This window comes from Harpia harpyja, chromosome 6 (assembly GCF_026419915.1).
Source record: "Harpia harpyja isolate bHarHar1 chromosome 6, bHarHar1 primary haplotype, whole genome shotgun sequence".
Lineage (NCBI taxonomy): Eukaryota > Metazoa > Chordata > Aves > Accipitriformes > Accipitridae > Harpia > Harpia harpyja.
In genome coordinates, this window is record NC_068945.1 from 65,918,337 (window position 1) to 65,942,545 (window position 24,209).

General features: G+C 39.2%; 1 protein-coding gene across 2 annotated transcripts in view; it reads right to left on the reverse strand.

Moving 5' to 3' along the window:
* The window catches only part of TAF3 (TATA-box binding protein associated factor 3), a 121,037-nt gene that overhangs the window by 93,100 nt on the left and 3,728 nt on the right, over positions 1–24,209 (reverse strand). The window contains exon 2 of one of the 2 annotated variants that reach the window (XM_052790012.1): positions 15,787–16,029. In XM_052790012.1, coding sequence (XP_052645972.1) covers positions 15,787–16,029 — 243 coding nt within the window. Of the gene's footprint in view, positions 1–15,786; positions 16,030–24,209 lie in introns of those variants that run through there. The other variant, XM_052790014.1, reaches the window with a different exon arrangement.

Consider the following 24,209-nt stretch of genomic DNA (forward strand, 5'->3'; position numbering starts at 1 on the left):
TCAAACTTTATTGAATACATTATTGCACATAATAACTAGAGCTTTTGATGCATGTGAAGAAGTGTTTAAAAATAGCAGAACTTGCAGCTGTCTGAAAACTACATGTTCAATAGCCTTAAGTCATAACTTCTCCCAACTTGAGGCTTGGAACGATGCTATAAAATTTTTGCACGTGTGGTATCTGAAGGGAGAAGAGTGATATAGACCTTTTGGGCTTTTACACCTCAGGATTTTCTAGCTAATATTAAGAAAGCTTACCGCGCTTTCAAGTTGGAAATTCCTCTGAAAATAGTGTACAACCTACGCATTTCTGCAGTGATTTGTAAAATGTTACTGTTACAAACACACCGATGCAGTCACTGTAGAAGTCTGAACCAATGTGATTATCAAATTTGCGTTAAGCAGCAAATGAGATACGATATCTATGGTGAAAAACCACAGCTGTGTTATTGGAAAACACTTGATCTCATCTGATTGAGTTTTAAGAAGGAAGATGAAAATATCTAATTTTCCAGGATATCTCGAAGATTGATGAAGAGAAAAACCAGTGGAACATGTATTTTCTGTACAATTGGCTCATTAGTAGACTCCTAACACTGACCGACCCCCTTGTTTTGCAGGGAGAAAGGACATCTCAGAACCAGTTGAGAGTGGTGTACCTGTATCTCAAAACCTTGCTCAGCTAGCAGAGCTAGTATAGTCCTTCGACACTGCACTCCACCTGGACTGATGTATTCTGCTTCTCAGCAAGGATTCCTGCTCTTCCTTAGATGGATGCATCAAGGAACATCAAGCAAAAAGATGTGGATATAGTCTCTGAATAAAGAAGTCCTTCAAGCAGACATCATTACATGTGTGCATTGTAAAAGGGTATCGTGCAAGTTCTGATCCAAAGCATTCTCTGAGCGCTCCCAATACAGGGCACCTGCCTAAACAGAAGTTAGCTTGCCAAGCACAGCTGGGCTTAGATTCTTCTCAACAGTATAAATTGACCTGACAGTCAACAGTATGAAGTGTCCTGTTAACATCGCTCCGCTGTTTCTAATACCCACGATAATTTGTTTAGCACCGTCACCATTATCTGTCACTGCAACAGACCTTAGGCACACACTTCAAGACCTGGATTACATCTCTTTCACATCACTCACGAAAACGTCCCCTTACTGAGTTATACACCAGAACGACACTACCGCAACAAGTTTTGGGGAAGGGTTTGGCTCCCTCCAAGTTGTCATCTCCTTTCCCGCAGCGTCACCATGTCCTCAGCACCTCCAACTGACGGGGGTGCAACTGGAGACAGGCTGTGGTCCTGTGCTTTTCCCAGAGCTGCAACAGGAATGGCGATGATGTTGCCGACAGCCTGGTGTGCCCCGATGGCTCTGGATCAACGCAACGGCAGAACGTGTTCTTCACTAGCGTGGATAGTGTTTTAGTTGTTTTCACTTTCCCCCAAATTATACCAACTGCTAGAGCCAGACCACTTTGGTGTCTTGGTTTTTTTGTCTCCCACGGACAGAGATCGCTAGGAGCAAACCGCTGGACCTCATGCTCCAAATTGTGCCAGGTGTACCACACACTCAGCTCTTGTCCTTTAGTAGAGATTACTGCATAGTAACTACTCATACAATCTCCAAGAAGATACACCATGACTGTAGTTATCCGATCTCCATTGCTCAGATGGGCCTGAAACATTTAATTTTCTTTGCATCTGCTTGTCTTGCTTCTCTCAGCTTCCCTCCTGAAGTCTGCATTCTGAAAGCCAGCGTGTGGTGTACAAGCAATCACCCTCTCTGGATATATGCTCCTTTGTTTTGTTTTTGAGCAAGAAAAGAGGTGGTAGTAGAAAGAGGTAGTAAGCAATTTCAAGTAAACTTAGAAATAAACACATTTAATTAATTTTAATTAAAATGCAGTAAACATTACTACTAGTCTTTTAGTGATGCTAAATTTTAAAAAATTGCAAATTTTAACACAATGCTTAAAATATTCCACTTGTGCAATGCATTTTATAGCCACATAACATGTAGCAATATAAGATACTATACGGACTCAGATTAGAGAAAGCCTTGATCCTTCATATTATTTCCCTTGCCATATGTAACCAGACTATGCTGCTGTTATTTTAACAACACATATTTTGCTATGAATGCTGTAAATGAGACATGCACATAAAAGGCAAAATAAAATCTTGAGAGAAATGACTTGGGTTTTGCAGAATAAAAGTTTCAGCCTTGATACTGCATCAGCAGAGTGAAGGTAGGTGTGATATGACTCAATACAGATAGCTAACATTAAAGAAACGTAAAACTTTCATGAGCACAGTATTAATATGCTCTCAAATAGAAGTGTGTGTGGGGGGGAAATCTTGAAAATCTCCACTTATATTTCTAACTTCCCTTATATTAAATCAGAAGGTGCGACAACTGAACAGTTAAGGTGCCTCACACTGCAACAAGAGGCAACAAGGCTGAGTATTGCTCTGGATTTTTGCCAAATGTCATTCTTTGTCAACTCTGTTGTAATTAGGAATCCGGCTCTTTGCATGAGGAAGCAAGACTTTTCTTTGCACACCATTTCTTACAGAAATTGAATTGTCATAAATATGTTCATGTACCATGCTACCTATGACCAGGAGAGGTCCCTGGTTTAAAAAAGCTTTGGCTCATTAAAATGAAAAAGGTTACAGCTGCTGTCTTAATGCCAGAGAAAGAAATGAACTACTCTTCAGAAAAAGAATGGCACTAATGCAGCTTTGGCTGTTCAGAAAGCAACCCCGACCTTTGCGGGACGCTGGGACACTAAGTGCAGGAAAGGAAACAAAGTCACCTAATTCTGGAGAATAGTGTTTAGCGTGTTATCTGATAGCTCGTGTGTTCCCTCCCTGTTAATGCAATACTAAGTGAACACGACTTCTTGATGGGATCTCTCACTCTGAAGCTCGCTTGTTCCCTCATCTCACTGCCCTTTTATGAAAGATTATCTGGGAATACAAAACTTACACCAATTAAGGAAAAGAAACTGCAAAACTGGACATTTAGAGGCTGCAGTAACTCCAAGTAGTTTGAACTGCAGTGACAACCAGAAGAAAGCAGGTTTTTAAACCACATCTAAGCTTTTCCTCATAAAACCAGCATCTAGTCTTTCCCTTGAGATACTACCCATATATTTCATCTCTTCTAAACAACATTAAAAGGTAATAACAGCTTAATGCAAAGATGCACTGCATTGAGAAACAGATCTAAGACAATTAGACTGCAGCAGAAACCTCCTCCGCCGTTTAACAATACAGAATGAAAATATTTTCATTTATTTTCACTTAAAAAGAAAGTCAGAGTCCTGTCACTGCATTGATAGGAATGATGTACACATACTTCTGGGCGTATTGCCTTGAACTAAGGAAAAAGGAGCTGGTTCTTTCAGATGGAGTGGCAGTGCACAGAAGTCTTCAGCTCTGACTCCCTTTGCTCTCGATAAAAGCTTGGAGCAATGAACTCTCAGGAGATTAGCGTACACACACACTAGCTCAAAAAACTTTAGGCAGCATACATGTTCCTTTGAGTCTTGTACATGTGTTGTGTATAATGTGCTCTTTTTGATATTAAAAAGTTGCTAAGTTGTTCTCAAGCTGGAAAGGGTTTTCCATTTAGATAAGGCCAATAGCTACTGCATAGAATAAGCACATGTGTAACACTGGAGTCTGAAAGCAGCACAAGTGTTAGCCATTTTACCAGGGGCTGATAAGAATTATTCCATTTTACAAAAATCCTACTGTAAGTTATTTAACCCCAACATGCATTCTTCTGGTGGCACACACACCACTGCCAGCATCACCTTCCCACATCACATGCCTTTCCTTCACAGCAGATTATAACCAGTTATCCCTCTTCTTGGGTCTTTGCATCTAATTACTCTAACAGCCTGCACACCTTTTCTCTACGTTGACTGCTAAAAATACTGCATGGAAATTATTATCTATATTATACACAAAAGCAGCCCTCATATGCGTGTGAAAGGAAAAAAACCATTTAGATAAAAGGCATCAACATTTCTGTTTATTTGCCTGAGTTTCTTCAGTAGATTAGCAGCACCTGCAGATCACACATGGTTCTCTCCTCTTCAAACACAGATTTGATACCAGGATGGGCTCTACCCCCTGCCCTGGAAGAGCGTAATGACCTTGCATTTATTTATCATCATTCATACATACAGGTCTAACGCTAACCTAGAAAACATGCATGCACTGCTGGATTTACCCTTAAAAAAGAAAAAAAAAAAAAAAAAAGCTTGATGCATGCATTCAGTCAATAGGACCTGGCCTCAACTCAGCATCACTTCAACTACCGCTGAAATGCAGTAATCTTGGTGGGAGGATGCAGCGGCTATTCAGTGGCACAGAACAGCGCTGAGCGGTTTCTCCTCCATGAATTTGAAACTGCTCAGGGCATTTAGGTTGGCAGAACTCTATAACCCAACTGGAACCATGCCAGCGGGTTTAACATGCTGCTCTTGAAAAGTGAGCCACTGAGGCTTTAATCACCACAAGTGGCAAGGACTTAATTTTTCATCTCATTTGAAATATGCCAGTCTCAACAGCAGACCAAGCTTCTTATAAAATGCCATCTACTAATCAACACTATTTCTTGCTTCATTGGATTGCCTTGGATGTCTGCTGTTACGAGTACTGCAGCAACCCTGCTTGGCTTAGCCTGTGACCTAGGAAAATCATAGCCCGCTATGGCAGGGCACAGGACAGATGTCCCGCACACAGGACATATGGACCACTGATACTGCAAAATTCAAGCTCAAATTTCTTCTAACATTCTTCACTTCCCAGGCCAGTGGAAGCATTTCGTCTTTGACCAGGCAGCAGGGCGAGTTTTTTTAAGACCGCAGCTTTACACTGGCATCCCATCTGTATGAAATTACACCGGGGGGTCTAGAAGATGTGTTGGGAGTTCGCCTCACCCAGCTCTCTGCCTCTGCACAGCAGGGACGGACCAAAAATACACGCAAGGAGCTCAGCTTGGTGAGCTCACGTGAGAAGGAATGTCTGTGTGAAGGAAAAAACTCCTTAAACAGACGGGCCATTTATAAAACTGAGGTTTACACTGAGGCTTTGAAGAAATTCAGTGTTTCAGCCTGAATCACCTTAAGTTTTAAATAGATAATATGCATAAGCTGTACTCTGTGAAAATCAGCTCATCTAAGAGATGTTACCTGCAACGTAAGCATTAAGATACTTACCACTTTTTAATTCACATAAAGTTTACTTTCCCCAAGAGTCCTAAAAAAAAAAAATGTCGAATTGTGTCAATACATGCAGTATTGCACTAAGCCCTTCATATGCTGCAGTTTGTAAGTGTAATGGAACTATATAGCAACACCGTAACAATAAAATTCCACCTCGATTTTTCAGCTCATCACAACCAATGTGATTTTGTATCATGTTTTTAAGGACTCTGAAAAAAAAAGTTAAGGTATGATGCTAAAGGGGGATAAGTGGATGGCTAAATCTCACCAAAATCTAAATAGATTTTCGCTTGTAATTCTAAAGCTTCTTAAAAAAAAATCATCCCAACTCGAGTTCCCTGGACAAGGATACATGATTTTACCCATAGCTTTTATCTCAAAAAAAATTAAAATGAATATATGTGCATGTTTTGATCACATTGCAAACATTTGTTTGTAGTATATTTTATACACCCCCAAAAGTAATTGAATTACAATAAACCTTGCTGATCTGAACACGCAAAGCCTGTAAAATTAAAACTGTTGCACATAAGAATGGTAAAAATCCACCAATTCTCTTTAAAATAGCAAAAGAAACTAGTTATCTCTGAGAGATTACAGATGAGCTATCACCTTCAGCAATATTGTCATTTAAAATATTCAGAAGAGAAAGAAAGCCTCTTTAATGAATGTGTTAAAAGTTTCTCATGCAAAACCAAACGCATCCTTGTTTCATATTTAATTTGCAATAGGATACCCAGCAGCTGAGCTATGAGAGCTTTTCTGGCTGGTGACTAACTGCCTGCTGAGATGGGCTCCACACATAGGTAGCATACGATTGAAGACTAAATCCTCAGAGCTGCATCTCAGCTCGCTTTAAAGTTAATCTGAACACACTGGACTCAAAAGGAAATGAAAAGTGAGTTTCTCTCCCTTCCTATGGCACCGGGGCTTCCTGTGTTTTACCGATTGGTCAAGAACTATTATTTCCTCCGTGCTATTCCCAATTGTGACTGTCAGACGTAATTAGCGTTGTCCGCACACAAGCGCAAAACATTTGTTTAAATACGCCTGGAACTAAAGTCCCACATGTACAGAAACCTGGAGAAACATGGAGAAACTTGGAGAATATTAAGATTCAAGTATGCTGTACCTGAACGAACATGCTGCTCTAAACATTTAGAAATGCAAAGTTCATTTGCTGAGATGAATATCCACAAAAATCTATGCAAGATAAGGGGTATTAAAATTATTCACTCTCCAATTCAGGATGGATTATTTGGCCAATCTGTTAAGCTGTACCTCTCAGACGCACAGAATCAGTACCATCCTCCTCCCCTCAGGGAAAAGAGCTCATAACGTTTGAAGAAAAGTATGCTTCATCCCAACTGTAAGAATACACATGAAACACAGAGTCTTCCTTTAACACAACTCTTTGGAATGGGAAAGCAGCAGACATCAACAGTGCGAATGCAGAGGGCAAACAAGTTCACCAAAGAAAAATAAATTAAGCAGAATGCTGCAGATTGTAAAGTGGCCAGAATAAAGGCCATTTAAGTTGTTATCAGACTGTTTTAAACACACACACGCAGGGCTGAACTTCAATTTATCTCTCCATATAATATACCACCTCTGGCAGCGTGGCGTCATCACTTATAACCATGATTGAAACACTAATCTCAAACCAAGTCAGAGAAATTTGTGACTTACTGTGTTACCACCTGAAGACCCTATGTTTTTCAGCCTTGGGCTAAATACAAGCCAGATCCAGCCCTGCTCAAGTTTGACATTGCTTCTCAAAAACACAGGTATGCTATAGTAGCTTTTGCTTAACCGATCCAAACAATATACATTTGTACACAACATGCGCACAGAATTACATTTTACCTAGTCACGCAATACACAGCTGTTCAAAGAAACAAAATCCAAACTAAAGAAATATATAAAAATACCGTCTTGTCAAGTCATCAGAAAGCCATTAATGTTTCTAATGACTGCAATTACAAAAATGAAAGATGCCGAAAAAACACTCAGTTACAGATGAACTTTAATTATCCAAGCATCTTGCTACATGAACCAGGATCATGTCTCCAAATGCCTTCTAATTTGAACTCTCCCTGTTATCCATCCAACTTCACATTTCTCAGGCTTTTGCAGAATGAAGTGGAACTGCCTACACACAAAAATGAGTTATCCCTTCCTAATGACTTACCCACTCACTAATACTCCCTTTAGTTGAGAGCTGGAGAAAACAGGAACGTGTACCAAAGGTGAAGACTGGAAGAAGACACTGAAGTTAGAGCTGTACGGTAAAGTTGTAGTGCTTATCTGTGTGTGGCAAAAGACAAATAATTCAAATGAGCTTTCTTAGTCATAATTTTAAAAATTAGAAGGCAGAGTTCCTTGGTCTTAACCTGGACTCTACCACATACTTGTCTGCAGAAGCTTGTAATGAGTCATTCACCTGATTAATGCAAGAGAGATACGGGTCCCGTAATCCACTAGTGATCTTTGTGTAGACAACAGCTTGTTCTGATGCTAAGATCGAGGTTAGACTCAGCTAAATCTGAAAATGTGCATGTAAACACCATGCAATGTGTGTTCCTGAACAGCTCCAAGCATGGATATTTTTCACAGGAGGGAAGAAATCTTTCAGACACTTCAAAAGTGTTTTAACTGAAAAAAGTTATTCTGCAAGTAACTCTTCTCTGGACAGTAGCATTACTCAGAACAACTACCTGGAGTGCCGACTCCTGAACTCCAGGCGTGGACCCTTCCGCGTGTCCATGTACACGCCACAGCTGTTAATCAGCAGCAGGAGGATGCTGGTATTGCTGGAGAAACTTAAGTCCACGTCTCAAAATCAGATATACATACGAGGTCTCAACCAGCATGTTCTGCTTCCACGTCCTTCACAAACGATTCTCTCAAATACAGTACAATATGAAGGCTTGCTTGGGTTACGAGCCATTTCTCAAAAAGTTTGGCACAAATTCCTGCACAGGGGGGTAACAATCAAATTTGTGGTTTTGCTCCCAGTAGCTAAAATAATTTTTATTTGCTTTTTAAATGCCGAGAATTGTTAGTTATCACTAACATTTTTATTAAGTTAAAGCATCCTTGGTGGCAAAAGTCAAAGAGAAAAAAATAAAAGCATTTGATGACAAGAAAAATAGGAAAGGCTCCTGCATAAGGCAAAAGCACTGGAAAAATAATAAAGTTACAAGGTCAGCCCTTAAAATAGGCCAGTTGTGCTTCTCTTTTATCCTGCTTTAAGCGATGGCTAGACTTTCCGTTTCCCACCCTCTCCCCTAGAGTCACCAAAAATACTCAGTGCAGTAAGGGAAAGTCTGAAACACTTGAGAACAGTAACACACAGCTATCAGACGATAACCTAATTTGAAACTTATGCTTTCAAAGGCACAAAGGTGTCTGATGATCCAGATGAAATAAAATCCTCAAGTATCGTAGCAGTAGACAGTGCAGGAAGCCACACAGGCGCTAAACAAAGTCATACATTGTCAGAAAAGGGAAAAAACTGATCTGACATGACGAGTCAAGACAAGTGACAAAAGTTTTGCTGAAAAAGGATCAGTAGGAAATTAAAATCATGACAGCATTTCTGTTCTAAATACAGAAGACAATACAATCCTTTTATCATAAAGTCCCATTTTCTCCTCTGGTTTTATTATAGCCAAAACTGCAATTTGCACATCACAATGCAGTGAAAGAATCCATGACTTTCATTCCAATTCAATGTAAATAATTTACTGCAAAAGGCTGCCTTTTATGAGTCAACTTCTGCATTGTGCCGTTTTTATTTTGAATCCTTAAGAATCACTAACAACTTGTAAGTTATCTAAACAGGTCTGAAAAACCAGAAAAATCTTTGTGGGAAGGTTTTAAAAGGATGATATCCCCTTGAAGAAAAGTCACATTAACTTCATTTCATTTGCTATATGCGGCGAATAAAACTAGATAGCTAAAGAAGCTAAAGAAATACATTTTCACAATGCTGAATTTTTATAGTTAGTAATACCAACTCCTCGCTATTACTTTTTAAAAAACTGGAGTCAGCATCTGTATAAAATGTATTTTCTGATTGCTTATTCAGGTACAGCCAGGTTCCAGCTGGTTTATTTGTTCTGAAGGACACAACACTTAAAAGACCCCAACAAACAAAAACATGAAAACCCATCACAAGCTCTCTCCCAAAAACTAATGCAAACACTTTTAATCCATTTCCTCCATTCCCCACTTCCAGCTGCCACTTATGCTTCTTACAAAAATAGCAAGAGGCTTTTTTTTTTTTTCCAAAGACATGAATGATTAGGAAAAGTTAGGTACTAGTCTCCTACAGAATATAAAACAGTGTATGCCTCTGCCTCCATAGTCTATGGATCCCAGCTATGTGATTTGGTTTCTGCCATGGATAAAGTTTTACTATGGCACTTATTACATTAATTTTTTTTTTTTTCCCCAAGCGCTGCAAATTAAATGAAGCTCTTCGGTGAAAGTCTATTTAGCTTCACATTTTAAGCTTTTTAAAAAAAAATCTTCGTCATTAAATCCTTTCTTGCAGTATTTCACTGGAAATTATGCTTTCGATTATGATACAACTTCTTAAGAAAAGGTAAAGATACAGTTGTCTTCCCAATTACAGCTTTATCAGCATGCCTTCTATAAAAGAGTTATTTTTCTGTCTAATGGCAAGATTTAACCCAGGCACATTTTCTGTACACTTTTTTGTTCCTGTCTCATATTTTCCTTTTTCTTTGAAACCTGCCTCTCCTATTGGCTCTTTCCCAATGCCTTTCTTCTGTCTGCATCTCAAGCTTGGCTGCCTTTCTCATTTTGTCTGTTTCTCTTGTTGCTTCTTCCTTGCTAGGCTGATGCATACGTGAAGACTCATTCGCACAAAAGCAATCAGCGTCTAACACTCAGCATACTGCACGGACGGCTAAAGGATGCTTGCAAATACTCAGCAACCAGGCACGGTTAGCAGCCAGGAGCAAAGTGTTCACAGTCTGGCAGGGGTTTAACTCTTCAAACTGGTTGACTACACAGTACCTGTTTGTTGATGGGTGGTGGTTTCCTAACCAAGTATACTGGAAAAGCTCTGTTGAAAAGATCATTGGTGCAGCTGTTAGAGTGAAGAAGAGTTAGTCTGTGGGATTAAACTAGATCTGGGGAAAGGCAGAAAGGCTTAGAAACGACAACAGCGAGACCTCTGTTGTCAAAATGGCAAAGTCGATATCCCAGTATCCTTTTTAAAGACCATCACGCGCTAATTTAGAAAGAGGTGTTGGCTTTGTTTAACTCTTGAGGAAACCAGAGATTGAAATGACGCTGGTCTGAGATCCAAGACTTGCTACATCCAGTTCTGGACCAAGGCCAAAGAAAGCACTGCTAGACTGAGGGGCCAGTGACAATTTTAAAATCTGATCTATCTAGCCACTGGAGCTAGACACTAATGCTTTATACCACCGTGATGCTTAATGCTTTATACAATTACAATTCTAGCACCAGTAGACCCTAGATATCAGATGCAAAAATCATGTTATTTTGATTAGCACCTTGCTTCACCACCCCCCACCCCTCTATTCTCATCAATTCAAATGTGATTTTTAGCAACTAACACTGTACAAAAAAACTAGAGATGTTCTGAGATTATGCATAATTTGACAGCTGCGTCTCCATGCTTCCAGGTGGCTGCAGACATCAGGTTTTGGTGGGTAACAGGTCCTAACATCACATCAACAGCAAAGAGGGGAAAAGGCAGGACTGTAAAAAGATCAACGATTCTGTGCTTTGATCTGCCAGGGAAATAAAATGCTCTGACAGAAAAGGCTACAAATAAATCCGAATTTGTACGCTGTGCCAAGAACTGGTCCTGACTCAATGATCAGAAATACAATGTCAGGGCTTGAACACACATTATCAGGAAAGAAAGACCACAAAACTTAATGCCCGGTAAAAATTACATTTGTTTCCAGATCGTCTTTAAGGAAAAGGAGCTGAACCTCTATGAAGTGGGAGTGAAGTGGTATGAAGCAGAAGACAAAAAAAAAAAATGAAGCAAGAATTGAGGAGGAAGTTTGACTCCTTAAAAGCTTCCCCTCTCCCCACAAAAAATCTCAACTACTGGGAAGAGACTCTCATGTCTTTTCCCTCATATCCTTCTGACGTACCCCAGCACAGTTACAGTGTGAGAGAGGAATGAGGGTCTAATGCAAATATAATAGACTATGAACAGTATTGCATACACAGAAGCAACATGTTTTCTTCAGTCTTCCAGTCAGAGAAACAGGGAGGGACTACCTGTAACTTCAAAAAGTCAGAAAAAGAAAGCAGTTGACATAAAACATGGCTTGTTTTTTCTTTGATTGTTTGGTTTTTTTTAAATCATTATTATTATTTAAAAACAAGGTAATAACAAGAGGCAGCAAGTGCAGGTAGAAATTCATTCCAGGAAGCTTAAAAATAAGGTTACCATGGCACATGTAGGATTCACACTTCGCTTTTCTTTGTTTTAATTATGGAGAATGAGACATGTTCTTAAAGCATCAGGACCCAGGGCTCTCAACATTATCACAAAATGTAAGTGTGATTATTATTATTAGCTCTGGAAAAGCATCTGGGCTTTCTCAACTGGCCTAGTTTCAGCACAGTACTGTTTTGTTTCAAATGCAATCAACAAATTCTATGAAGTTGATGTATTATTGCAAAATGTATGTTCTTTTACATTAAAGTACAAGAAATAAAGCATGACCATCATGTTTTGCAACTAATTTATTTTTTTCTCCTTTTTTAGTCTATCTTACAAGTTTACCATGACATTTTAGTGACAAGAGCGCTAAAATAACTCAAAAAACAAAAAGGAGACTAATTAAAACTAGGCAGACAGCGAACATCATGATACATTGGCATAGAATTATCCCTTCAGTGTCCTTTGTAAAAATACTGCTAAAAACCCAACATTTGCCATGGCAATACTGAGTCAGATTGTTTTATAAAATATATAATTTTTATATGCAGATCCTCGCAGTGCAAGCATTTGGAATCTGCACCAGATCATTTACTTAGTGCATGTTACTGAACTGAGGCATGGCATATTTAAGGCAAGAAAACATTTTCTGCTTTCTTGGAACAAAACTTGTACCACTGAACTGAACTTCCAACTGACACAAATTACAGATCTTGAAAACCTATTTGCCTTCCTCCTTTTCCCCAACAACTTCAGAAATCATTCGGAGAGCTGTTTCAGCATTTCTTACTATTGAGTACGTATGAAGGAAACGGCTCCTCTCAGGCTGGACAGGACTTTTTGCTTTTATCAAGTCTTTGGCAATGATAACTAAGACATCACACAAGCTGCTGGGTAGACTGTATACTCTGAACACAACAGCACCAGTTCTAGAGTAAGTGGAAATAAGAAGTTAGTTACATGTGCAGAACTAGATGAATTTTGAGAAGGAGGTTAGCAACACCTACTGGTCATGGTGCATACTGAACACTGTTCTTTTTTTTTTTTTTTAAATGAACAATGAACCCCCCCCCCCCCTTTTTCTTACTAAAGCACCTAGCTAAAATTACCTGCAAAGTCAGTTTGTCACCAGAGATGATACATCTAATTAGATCAACTGATAAAATTAAAAGATATTACCTCTCCCAATAAATCTTGTTCTGCTCATACCCTTGGACCGTCATGGCTACGTTATTGCTAAAATATATCAGCACTAGTAATTTCTGAATCACATCAGTAAATAAATATTCATAACATGAGCTGCGCTCTAGGCTTCAATACAAAATGGGACATAACGAGTCTTCCTGACAGTTCCTTTAAGTGACTGAGAGATTTACATTATACATCGTAACATGCATGAAGCCTTCCTTCATTACTGACTAATTATCTTTATTGCCTACTCAAAGCAACTCAAATGTTATGAACTGCACAATGTTCGTAGCAGCACTTTTTTTTTCTACTCTATAAAGATCTGAAAACTATTCAAACAACTTCTGCAATTCTTCAGTATTTTTACAATGCATTCCTTTAATCTGCAAAAGTAAGTTTTTCTTCCAAATTTTACTTGGAGTAAATTACAACAAAACACATACAACAGAGTTTCTTGATCCACCTCACCCCTTCTAAAAAATCCCATAGGGCACAAAATTACAAAGAGCATTTTCAGAAAACACTTAATTCAAAATTAAAATGTCCTCAACTATAAGTATTTTAAATCAACTATTACAAACCTGCATTCAGCAGCTGTATTTAATGCTTGCTTTAAATTTCCATTTAAAAAAATGTTGTATTCATTTTTTTGAAGTTGTGTCTATAGGTCTTCTGATACACTAGCTTTAGGCATTAGAAGTTTTCCTGGTTCTCATCCAACTTTGGAAATAATATCTTCTTGCTTCGGGTGTTAAAAGGATTCATACATTATTTATAAGGACTGCTAAAATCTAACTCCTGGATCTAACTTGCAAGAGAAAGAGTATAAAAAGTTACATACAAAAAAAGCGCACAACTGTCCCCATTTCAATTTTTAGCCTCTCTTTCTATGTCATGTATCGCCAGACTGAGTCTGTAATACTCTCATCTCTCACTCCCCATGTTCAGATATTTGTCTACAGCTGCTTTGAGCCTGGTTGAATTTGATCTTTCTTGCATAATTTTAAAGTATGATTTTCCAAGTAAAAAAAACCCCAAACAAACCCCAAAACACAAAACTGCCAGGTAACTTGTTACACTTCAAAGATGCTGGATTTCTCTGACAGAATGGTGTTTGTTTACCTCCTGAAAAATCAGGCTAACATGTTTCAAGAAAGTAGCCAGAACAGGGTAGCCGAAATCCCTATTCACTTACCAACATCTTCTTTCTCTTTACTTCTTTCTTGTTGTCTACATATACGATATTTACATTCTGTTTGTCTCTTCCTAGTTTAAGAGAGTTCACTTTTAGATTTTTAAAATAACCCTTTTAACAAACTTCACAAAGGGGAGATTTTAGTACCTTCTTATCAATCCAATAAAATATTTCTGCAGTTTCACAATTACAATGCTATTGATCTATAAAATAACTATGTATTCTATGTGATTAAAGAAACCAGAAAAGTCAGGTCTACAGAGCTTGAGAAATATACATCAGCATGAGTAAGTCCTCACACTGTTACTGGAAATAGCCTATTTTTTTTGAACACACTGAAACCATTGTGTCTGATAGCCCTTTACACTTCAGATACCTGTTACTGACTATAATTTCACTTAGTCTAACTGGAGCACATAGTAACTGCATCTATCTAGCTAAACATGATGTATGAAAGACTGAACCTACACTTACTACAGCTTACCAAATCATTGAAAAACTGCACCATGCGACATTTGTAGCAGCACAGCAATGGATTTCGTTCACCCAATAAGGTGATGTCAGTTATGTTCATCTTTACACTGGGCAGAATTTTTACACATATTTCAATGTTCAGACTTTGAGACCTTAGTTCTTAAAAAAGAAGAATATGCATAACAGAACATGACATCCATTCTGTCCCCACGGAAATTATAAATTAAGTAAGTATCTTGTGAGGATTGCACCTGTTTGTAACACTCTCTTGGACAATAAAGTTCTTCTGTCTGGGATTTTTGTACCTGGTCCACAAGCTTACATATGTTTATTCCCCCACAAAGTATAGTTCTGTGATGTTCGCTATTCAAAGGGTAAGTTAGCCTAGGTTGCGTTTCTTAAAGGCTTATCTTACTAGCCATCAAGTCTCATGTAGCTGAAAACAGAAAAAAAAGATTTCGCGTTTTCCACTGCCACTGTTAAAATTCTCAGGCTAACTGCAGCTCGTAGCATTTGTATAGTTGGTTTCACTGTTACGGTGATCCTCAACCCCTACCTCCATGGGACTTTTACACAAGAAAGGGAAGGAGAGCAGTTGGAACAGTAATGATGAAACCCTAAGCAACATTAGCAAAGAGAATTAAAAGCAACCACTGTGCCTCTAACCAACTCTTACTTCCTTATTTTAAATCTGACTTCATTTTAATTGGAAGAGGTTTTTTGGTTGGTGGTGGTTTTTTGGTGGGTTTTTTTCTGGTTTTGTTTTTGGTTTTTTTTTTTAAATTTGTTCAAAGGAAGAAGAAAGAGCTGTCAGGAGCTGGGAATGCTGTGCCAGTCTCGCCAGCCTTCCTCCTTCTACCTTTACCAAATTATGTAAACTCTTGCAGTATATCTAAGAGGGAGGCTAACACATAAAAGGTAATGTAAAGCATTCATTTCTATTATTATCTGAAAACTTAAAATTTAAATGCATTACAGAAACATGTATTGATGCAGTGTATTTTGACACCAGTTAATCTCAGAGGAAAGTAAAAGAGTGGAAAATAAACTTGCCACAGCACTGCTATCTGTTTTGAAACCATGCTTGTGTAACACCCAGCGGGTCCTTTCTGAGCGACTGCTATGGGGCAACACAACTCAAACTGTTCGAGGATGCAAACAAATATGCAAACACACAGGGACCAAAACTTAAAGCAAAGGATTAATTTCGCACCTTCTTGAGAGGAGACAATAGGTGGCATATAATCAGGGATGTACTCCTTCCTTTCCTCCGCATCTTTACTTCCCGGCTGGGGAAACTGCAGGACATTGTTCTTGCTGACGGGAAACGAAGGGATTTGATGTGCGAAAGTGACAGGTTCAATATTGTGTATATAATCTTCTAGCTCATGCAGGTTAACCCCCATAAGCTTGAAGGCATCACCTACATCATCCAAAATTGGATCTGTGCGGCCATCTGTAACAAAAAAACAACAAAAGAAAAACGTTTTTGCAAAAATCCAGTTTAAAAAAATCGACCCGCAAATCTACCCTTAGAGATTTCAATCTACCACAGCTCACCACCGGTAACGGAGATTACTGCCCCATAGTTCTACCAGGTTTACTGTTCATCGGGCTACACGACATTTCAGGCTAAGAACATGCTCTCATTTAAAAGCATTTTGTTTCGACCCGTATCACTTTGTTTCTATTCATACCATTAAAGAACTGCACCTCAAGAAGCAAATCAAGCAAAACCTAGGGAGCAGAAACAGGCAGCTTCACCTGGCAACAGTCAATTAACATCATGCAACACCACTTAAAATAGTTTTCAATTTCATAATGTAAATTCAAATGAATGAAACAAGACCTTAATATGCAGAAAGTGCCCCTTTACCAGCATGTAACAGACCAAACATTTTTTTTCAACCCAGAAAAGGAACGATTTCATTTTGTTGAACCAACTGTAGTTTATGGGTAACAAAAAGAGAAGGTATCTCGTGTATCTCTTGATAACAAAAATACTTCACATAATATCTTTCCACCAGATGAAATCTACAGGCTTCATAAACTATGAGTCACTTTACCTACTGGTTAGATGTATCTCCCGGATGAAACACAGGAATATTAAGTAGCGGTCTGATGAGAAGAGAATATTTTATACTAAACTTCAGGGGCTGATTTCCTGGGGTGCAATTTAAGCTTGACTCTACAGCAAAAATCTTCTTTTCCTTACAAAAAGTATAGTGAAACACCACTGGCCAAGCAGTCAGGATCTTTATTTGATATGACCTCCAAGAAAACAGTCCAAGTGAGGATGCAGTTTGTTCTACACATATAATTTGGCTCAAAGATTTAAACTATACAGCACAGAAGTCCTCCATGTGCCTCAGTTTCCCTGACCTGACAGAGGGAAATCCCTCTGAAGGCTTCCGGAGGGAGAACTGGACACCTGGCTTTGGTAGCCAAGGCACCACTTTGAGTCTCATCCTAACCTTTTGTAATAACAATAACACAAAAAAAGATGCCTTAAACCCCAAACAAATTTTTTTTAATTCAATAAAATTATACTGAATTATTGAAGTTCTGTATAGTTGGCTTATGAAGATATTACATCCCTACATGATGATAAGCTGTGATTTACTTTAAAAAGTAATTATGGAAAACCAGCCTGTGCTTACTGAAGGAACACAAACACTACTGTGAAGCCCCAGCTTTGGAGAACGGGGGGGATGCTCTTTTGTTTGTCCTTTAACCTAATCTCTTCTTGGTTTATCTTGAAGCCAAAGCAGTCGAGCAGGCTGGTTCTCACATCACTGGATGAATTCAAACCCCCAGCCAACTTACGCCTGCAGGTACATTTAGAAAATAAGAATTTTGTTCTAGAATTTCTCTTCTTAGTCTTGTGGTGAAGATAAGGGTAATACTCAGATTATGGTTTTGATTCTCAGCTCCGTAACACTGGCCTCTTGTGTGACTCTGGGCAAGTCGCTTGTGTTTTAATTCTCTCCACAGCTAAAAGGGAGATCAGACCAAGTTATCGCCTCTTTTGTCCGTCTGTATTTAGAACGTGAACTCCGTACAACAGGAACCATCTCGGATTTTGTGTTTGTATAATATCTAGTACAAGTGCAACACTAGTTTCCCCTGCAGACTCTAGGGACAGAGAAATGTGGAGACTTACAAAAACATAATTAAAGTAGGTTATCACCACTCTGGAGTAGTTATGAGCCCCTACAGTTATTAGGCATGCAGAAGAGTGTTTTATCCTTAAAAAATTAAATTTAGATAATTGACACAGCTAAGAGATTTTGTGTTGTCACTTGTAGTTGTTCTTCAGACTACAAAGATACCTTTGAACTTACTGAACGATTTTCTAAGGTGTCAAGACTTAACAGATACAAGTCGGACAGCCAGTTAAAAAGAAAAACTTGGGGAAAACTTTTCAACAAGCCCAGAAGTACAGCATATTTATTCCCCAGGCACTCCTGAAATCACTGGCTGTGCTGTTTGCAGGACAGGGGGATTCGTGGTGAGCCTCAGAGCACTCATTCCCAGGTGTGCATTGCCTAGACCTGGAAAGCATACAGACAGGCACGGACAGACACCGTGCTTGTGTCCAGTTTCCCTTGAAAGAAAAACCAAGTGTACAGGCAGGGAAAACGCTGCAATAGGTTTCCCAGATGGACAACCTGGGGCACAGGACTGGAAGATGCACCACAACACCTACCCCATTTTACTGGGGCTCTGCGGAGGTGTTTTGAGTACCTTGCTCAGTGTGCACCTCTTGACACCAGCACTGTCACGTACTCAGGGCGAAAGTTTAGTCCAGTTTATCACTGCGATAGGAAAAGGTCTTTTGCTAGATCTGCACGTGATCTTTTTAACTTCCAAAAATGTGTACAGATGTGATTAGCAAGTGGTAAGTACTAAAAAGGACGACTTCTTACAAGTGCTTATTAAAAACACATGGCAGAGAAGCAACTACTAAGCATAAGGGAAGCATGGAAGTATTTAAGCAACCATATCAAAAAACAATTGTGTGTGTTAGAAAGCAGGTTCAAAAGGTAACCGAAAAAAACCCTGAAGAAAATTCAATTTTCCCATATCTTTGACATTTGCCTCCAAAGAGACAATGCCAAGTCATAAGATTGATTAAAAGCTAAAAAAATTTTTAAACATGCAACTGCCAGAGGGATGAAAGGACCGATCAGTTAACCTCTTCTTTTTAAGACAGTGTGTCCTCAGTGGTAAAAGTGTACAAAAAAAGTTTCAGGTCTGTATTTGTATCTGTATTTAAATCAAAACAGTTATCAGTTGGAAATATACACAGCACAAAAATGCATTAAATGTAACTTCAGGTGATTCATCAAATCAAGGCTTTATACTTTTATTTGAACAGTTTAGCATTCCTCTTCTCTCTCTGGTTTAATAAAAATTCACTAAAACGGCAGAAGCCAGACACATGAAAAAGAATGCTGACAAACATGTAACACTCTCTCCTGGTCTTTCATTTAGTCTTAGGCTTTTTTCCTGTGAGTAAATGATGCAAAAAAAAAAAAAATTTAATTTGTGCATACTGAACAAGTCTCAATATTTTTCAGATATTTGTGCTATCCTCAGTTTAAAATTTCAGATGCTGAAGCCTCCCAGTGAAATAATTAATCCAATGTCACACAGCAAGTTAGTGCCAGACCACAAACAGCTTTGGAACTTTTGGTGTCCAGCCTCTTGCTGTTCCTTGTACCACGACACTTCAAAGAATATCTGTTGTCCAGGACTGGGAAGAGATGGAAGGAGGTGGGAATAGTTCATCCAGCAAGTTACAACTCTCCTCCTTACCCCGCAAACAGTGAACTAAGAAAATATCTTTCTCACGAGCTTTTAAGTTGTACTGTCTCCCTGAATGGGAACTGTGCTCCGAAACTGATACAGCTGCGGCAAACAGCAGAACTAGATTAAGACCATTCAGTCTCAAAACAGCTCACCAGAAACCTGTGGGAATGGCCGTGCAGTTACGATACTCTCAGCTTCCCTAGGCATGAGAACAAACACCAGAAGAGGAGGAATCTGCACACAGAAATGGATCCCCAAAAAAGTACAGCACCGAAACTATGGGCAAACAGAATCCATGCAGAGCCAAGTATTTGGGTGGAAAGTTATGCAGCCCTCAAACCTGCAGCTCAGCGTCACGTGCAGATAACTGCACTAACTCCCCTTCAAGCAATAAAAGCTCGCTTTCGGTTTGCAGGGAAAAGGCATTTTTAGAAGCTACTAAAGCCTAGTTATTTTTGCAAAAGTCACAAGAATTCCTCCAGCCCTCCAGCAAACAAGCTAACGAATGCTCACGTCACCCAAAGAAACTGCGAGGGGGTGGGCAGGGGTTAGGGAAAAACTATCTTTCCTTAAATTCAGTCTTAGGAATAGCTGATTTACTTTTGTCAAACTCACCCCCATCACCTCCTCCTTCCTGGCCCAAACTTCGTATGAATCAGTGAAAATTTAGCAAGTGAGTAAATACAGAACAGAGGAGCTTTTAGTTTCATGCCAGGTTTTCTAAAGGAAGCAACTGCAGCTCTGTAATAAATACATTGAGAAAAATTAATGAGTCACTACCCATGCAACATGTACAGTCTATTATAAATAGCTCAGCATTCACCCTCGTATCTGCTCTAAAAGAGATTTTTTTACATTTTATTTTAACCAGGAAATTATTAGGTATAGCTCCTCAGTATTTTTATAACAGGCTCTACGACAGATTCCTTGTGCTCCAGCGCATCACACAACCCTGCCACGCATTAAATACCCGTGCATCTACACTGAATAGTTACCCCAAGATAACTCTTTCAAGCAGGTAACACATTGCTTCCATCCAGCATCCACAAGAACAGTCAGAACCATACACAGTAGATTATTTAATAAGTATTTATGCCTTACTTGAGTGCATTTAAGTGGGGGACAAAGGGTCCTATTAATGTAGTCACCAGTCAGGCGAAAGCACCTACTTGCTATTGCTGCTCAAAGTCTGCTCCTTTTCCTGGTAACCTCATAAACGTCAAGCAAAACCCCAAGTTGTCCTTGTTTATGGGTAGCCAGTAACAAGTTAATTAGCTCAAAAACATCAATGTTTAAGGTCATCAGGACATAAAGAGGTACACTTCTTATAACAAATGTTATGGGCCCTGGATAGATACTTGTTAAAACAGTTATTCAGGATCAGTATAGGGAATCAGCTCATTTAAACTGATCATCAAAATCTATCACTTTGATAGAGATTATTATTATATACCGATGAGTGAAGTAACTAAAAAAAAGAACAACAGTGAAAAAACATATGAGGTAAATTTGACATTTAATTGGAAAGAAATAAAAATTTGGTTGATGCCAGGTCAATTCTCTCCACTGTGGTTATTCCCAATGAAAATACTGGTCTGCTGTTTGCATTCTCCAAAGAAAAGATTTCCTGTAATGAAGTTAAGTTTTCCATTACAGGAGATTGTGCAGTGACACTGGAACAGGTTTTGAGCCAGCTCTATCTTGACAAAACATTTTGCAAGATCTGTCATTTTTCCTTCCAGTTACAATGTCGTGTTCACCAGATCAGAACCTGCCTTTTTAACATAAATACAGTTGCATTATTAAAATCAATTTTAATATATAATATTATTTATATTTAATATTTTATATATATATAATTTGTTTTAGGTAGTCCTGCGAGAAGCAGGGAGTTGGACTTGATGATCCTTACAGGTCCCTTCCAACTTGAGATAGTCTATGATTCTACGGTTACGTAAAAATAATCTTCAAAAAAGCAGTCACACAATATGAAACTAAAGAGCAACTTTTAAAGTTCATTTCCTCACTGTAGGAAATCTCAGCAGAAAAAATAAAAAAGTCACAACATATTCAAGCATATGCTCAACACTGAAAATTCACAAAAAGAGTACTAAAAAACTCACTTCTAGAGCCAACACACCTCAAAGTTAATTATCTAGTTTACTACACTTCCAGTTTTAGCAGCAGATACTCTAATTTTGTTCTGCTGAAATGTGCCCAGGTGCCCTCATTGATTAAAGTTAAGTAGCTTCTACCCGATTGTTTTTTAAAGCAATGTAACAGAAAAACGAGGCTTTTGGGGGCATAAACCATGACTCCCCTCCTCAGCCCTCCCATGAATTGCACCATCCACATAAATATACTGGAAACTAAACTCTCTTACTGGATGTGCTAAGTTAAGAGGTAAAGTGCGACATATTCTGCATGTCTATAACCAACCCTCCCACTGCCAAGCTGCATTAGCCAAACTCATAGGAAATGAAGCAGGTACCAGTCTGTCTTCACTGGACAGTTCCCCAATATAAAAAACCCAACATACACAAGAAAATCCAAGGCAGTTAATCCAAAGCACCAGCTGTGCTACCAGCTCTATCGAACCACATGAAATGTGAGTGCAAAATGAAGTGGCACATAACAGAGAACTTTTCCCTTTTCACCTCTGCTTAAAACAAACAGCAACAACAAAAATGTAAAACTCTGCTCTCAGAAACCACATGACGTCAGTTTGTTTTGTAGTTCAATAACTTAATTACACACTCCAACACTGTTTTTCAAATATTTTATTTAAATTTTAGGATAAAAACATGTGTGGAGTGTGCAGCATATTGAATAGTCTTCCTCTTACAAGCTTTCCACGAATCTGAACAGCATAATGTGGTGTACTTTAACAGGAAAACCCTTATTTTCTCCCCTGTAAATTCACTCTCTCCTCCACCCCCAACACAGTATTCAGGAGCATTTCACAGCATCAAAGACATCTCAAGCCCGCTTTGCAAATCCTTTTGCCTTCTCTTTGCAGCCACAGAAGCTCCCATCAACTACAGCTACTGCAAATGCAAAGAAACAACAGCAGAAAAGTAATGAAAATCTTGAATGTAGCTCTCCTAATGGGATGTAACAGCTGGAACAAAGATCTAACACAGCTGGGAAAGCCATAATTTTCTTTTGCAACTGAGAAAATACGTGAACAGCAATGACATGCTTTTCAGAGCAATACCACACTGTCTCAATTACGTCAGAGTAAATCCATTCAGTTTCGAATACAAAGATTATGTCCCTCCAGCTGACAACCCTGCTAACTCAAACCCCACTGGTTTGACTCCGAGATAACACACTGACAATGAAGATGCTACAATTGGAATTTAATTAATTCTACTTATGCAAAACCATGGCAAAATTCAACTCATTCATCCAGAGCTGGGTTTGTACAGTAACTTATTTTAAGAGGAAAAGGAAACAATTCTGAAAAAGCAGGGAGACATCAGCTCTGCATTAAGATGTCTTTTTACAAACCGTTTAAAGAAAGAAATACAGGAATCATTTTAAGAGAGGTAATACAAAAAATACCGTATCACTGGCATGAAAACAGCATATTCCCCTTCTCCCCCCCCCAAAAAAAAAAGAAAAAAAGAAGAAAAAGACTGTTATACTTCCTTCTCCGTTCATAGAGGGGAAGAAAAAATTCCTTTCCCCACTTTCAGTAAGCACACCCAAAGCAAGAGAGGGATACCTTAGTTCTACACACTTCCAACTCCTCAAGCACCAAAAGGAAAAATTTGTATTTTCACCGTCTCTGCGGCTTTTCCTCCCAGTCCTACAAACACTGCAGTACCTGTGGCAGAGGCAGCTGAGCTAGGGGGGCAATGCTGCTCAACAACTCATCTCTTGCACAAGCAGTGATCCAGTTACAAAAGCATCTTCCCTAGTATTTGTACTAACCATATGAAAGGATGGCTCTGACCAAGCCTAGGTTAGCTCCTTTTTCACCCCATAACTCAATTCTCCCAAACTCTGTCTGTTGTCCCCTTTAATTGCTTTACAGATGGTTTGTGTTTGGATTGAGATACAGACTTCAGAGGTGTAGCAGCTGCACTTGTGCTGCTGGGAGATACAGGTTAATATTGCACAGTCCCAATCCCACACTAACTATACACAGCTTGACATCTAACTAGCTCTCTAATTTGGGAAAAACTTGTACAAGGAAACCTATTCAACCTAGAAATGAAATCCAAAGAGTTTGCAGCAATATCACTAACTCCCTCCTAAGTTCAGTTACACTGGCAGTGCCAGACTCGATCTCAGTTATTCCTGAAACGATAAAGCAGAGGCAGGGCCAGGTATCAGGTACCTTCAGCTCATCACTTTGCTTTATCAGGGCAGCAGTGAGAATTTCTGCTTCAGAGAAGGGACATGACCACAAGCAGCAGCACATTCAGGCCACGGCTGCTCCTCTCCCGACCAAGCCGATCATGCTGTGCTTCTCAGCTCATGGGTCGTTGGTCCACACACTCTCCAGATTCACTCTTGCAGGGGAAGCTGACACCTCCAGTCTTCACAGTTCCTCTGATCTTGAGGCTGCACCCACCACCAGTCGACAGCAACATGCCTCTGATACTCCTCTCATCCATGGCTGTGACACCCTCATTAGCACAGCTCCCACAACTTGGACAGAAGTGCTGGAAAACTTTTCCATTTCGGGGCTGCCATCCCTGTTACCTCTCCCCAAACCTCCCGCAGTCGCCAGCACGTTCTCTGAACTGGTGGTGGCTACAGTAGCCCCAAATCCACCATCAGTGAGTCACCTTCTCCTCACTCAGCATT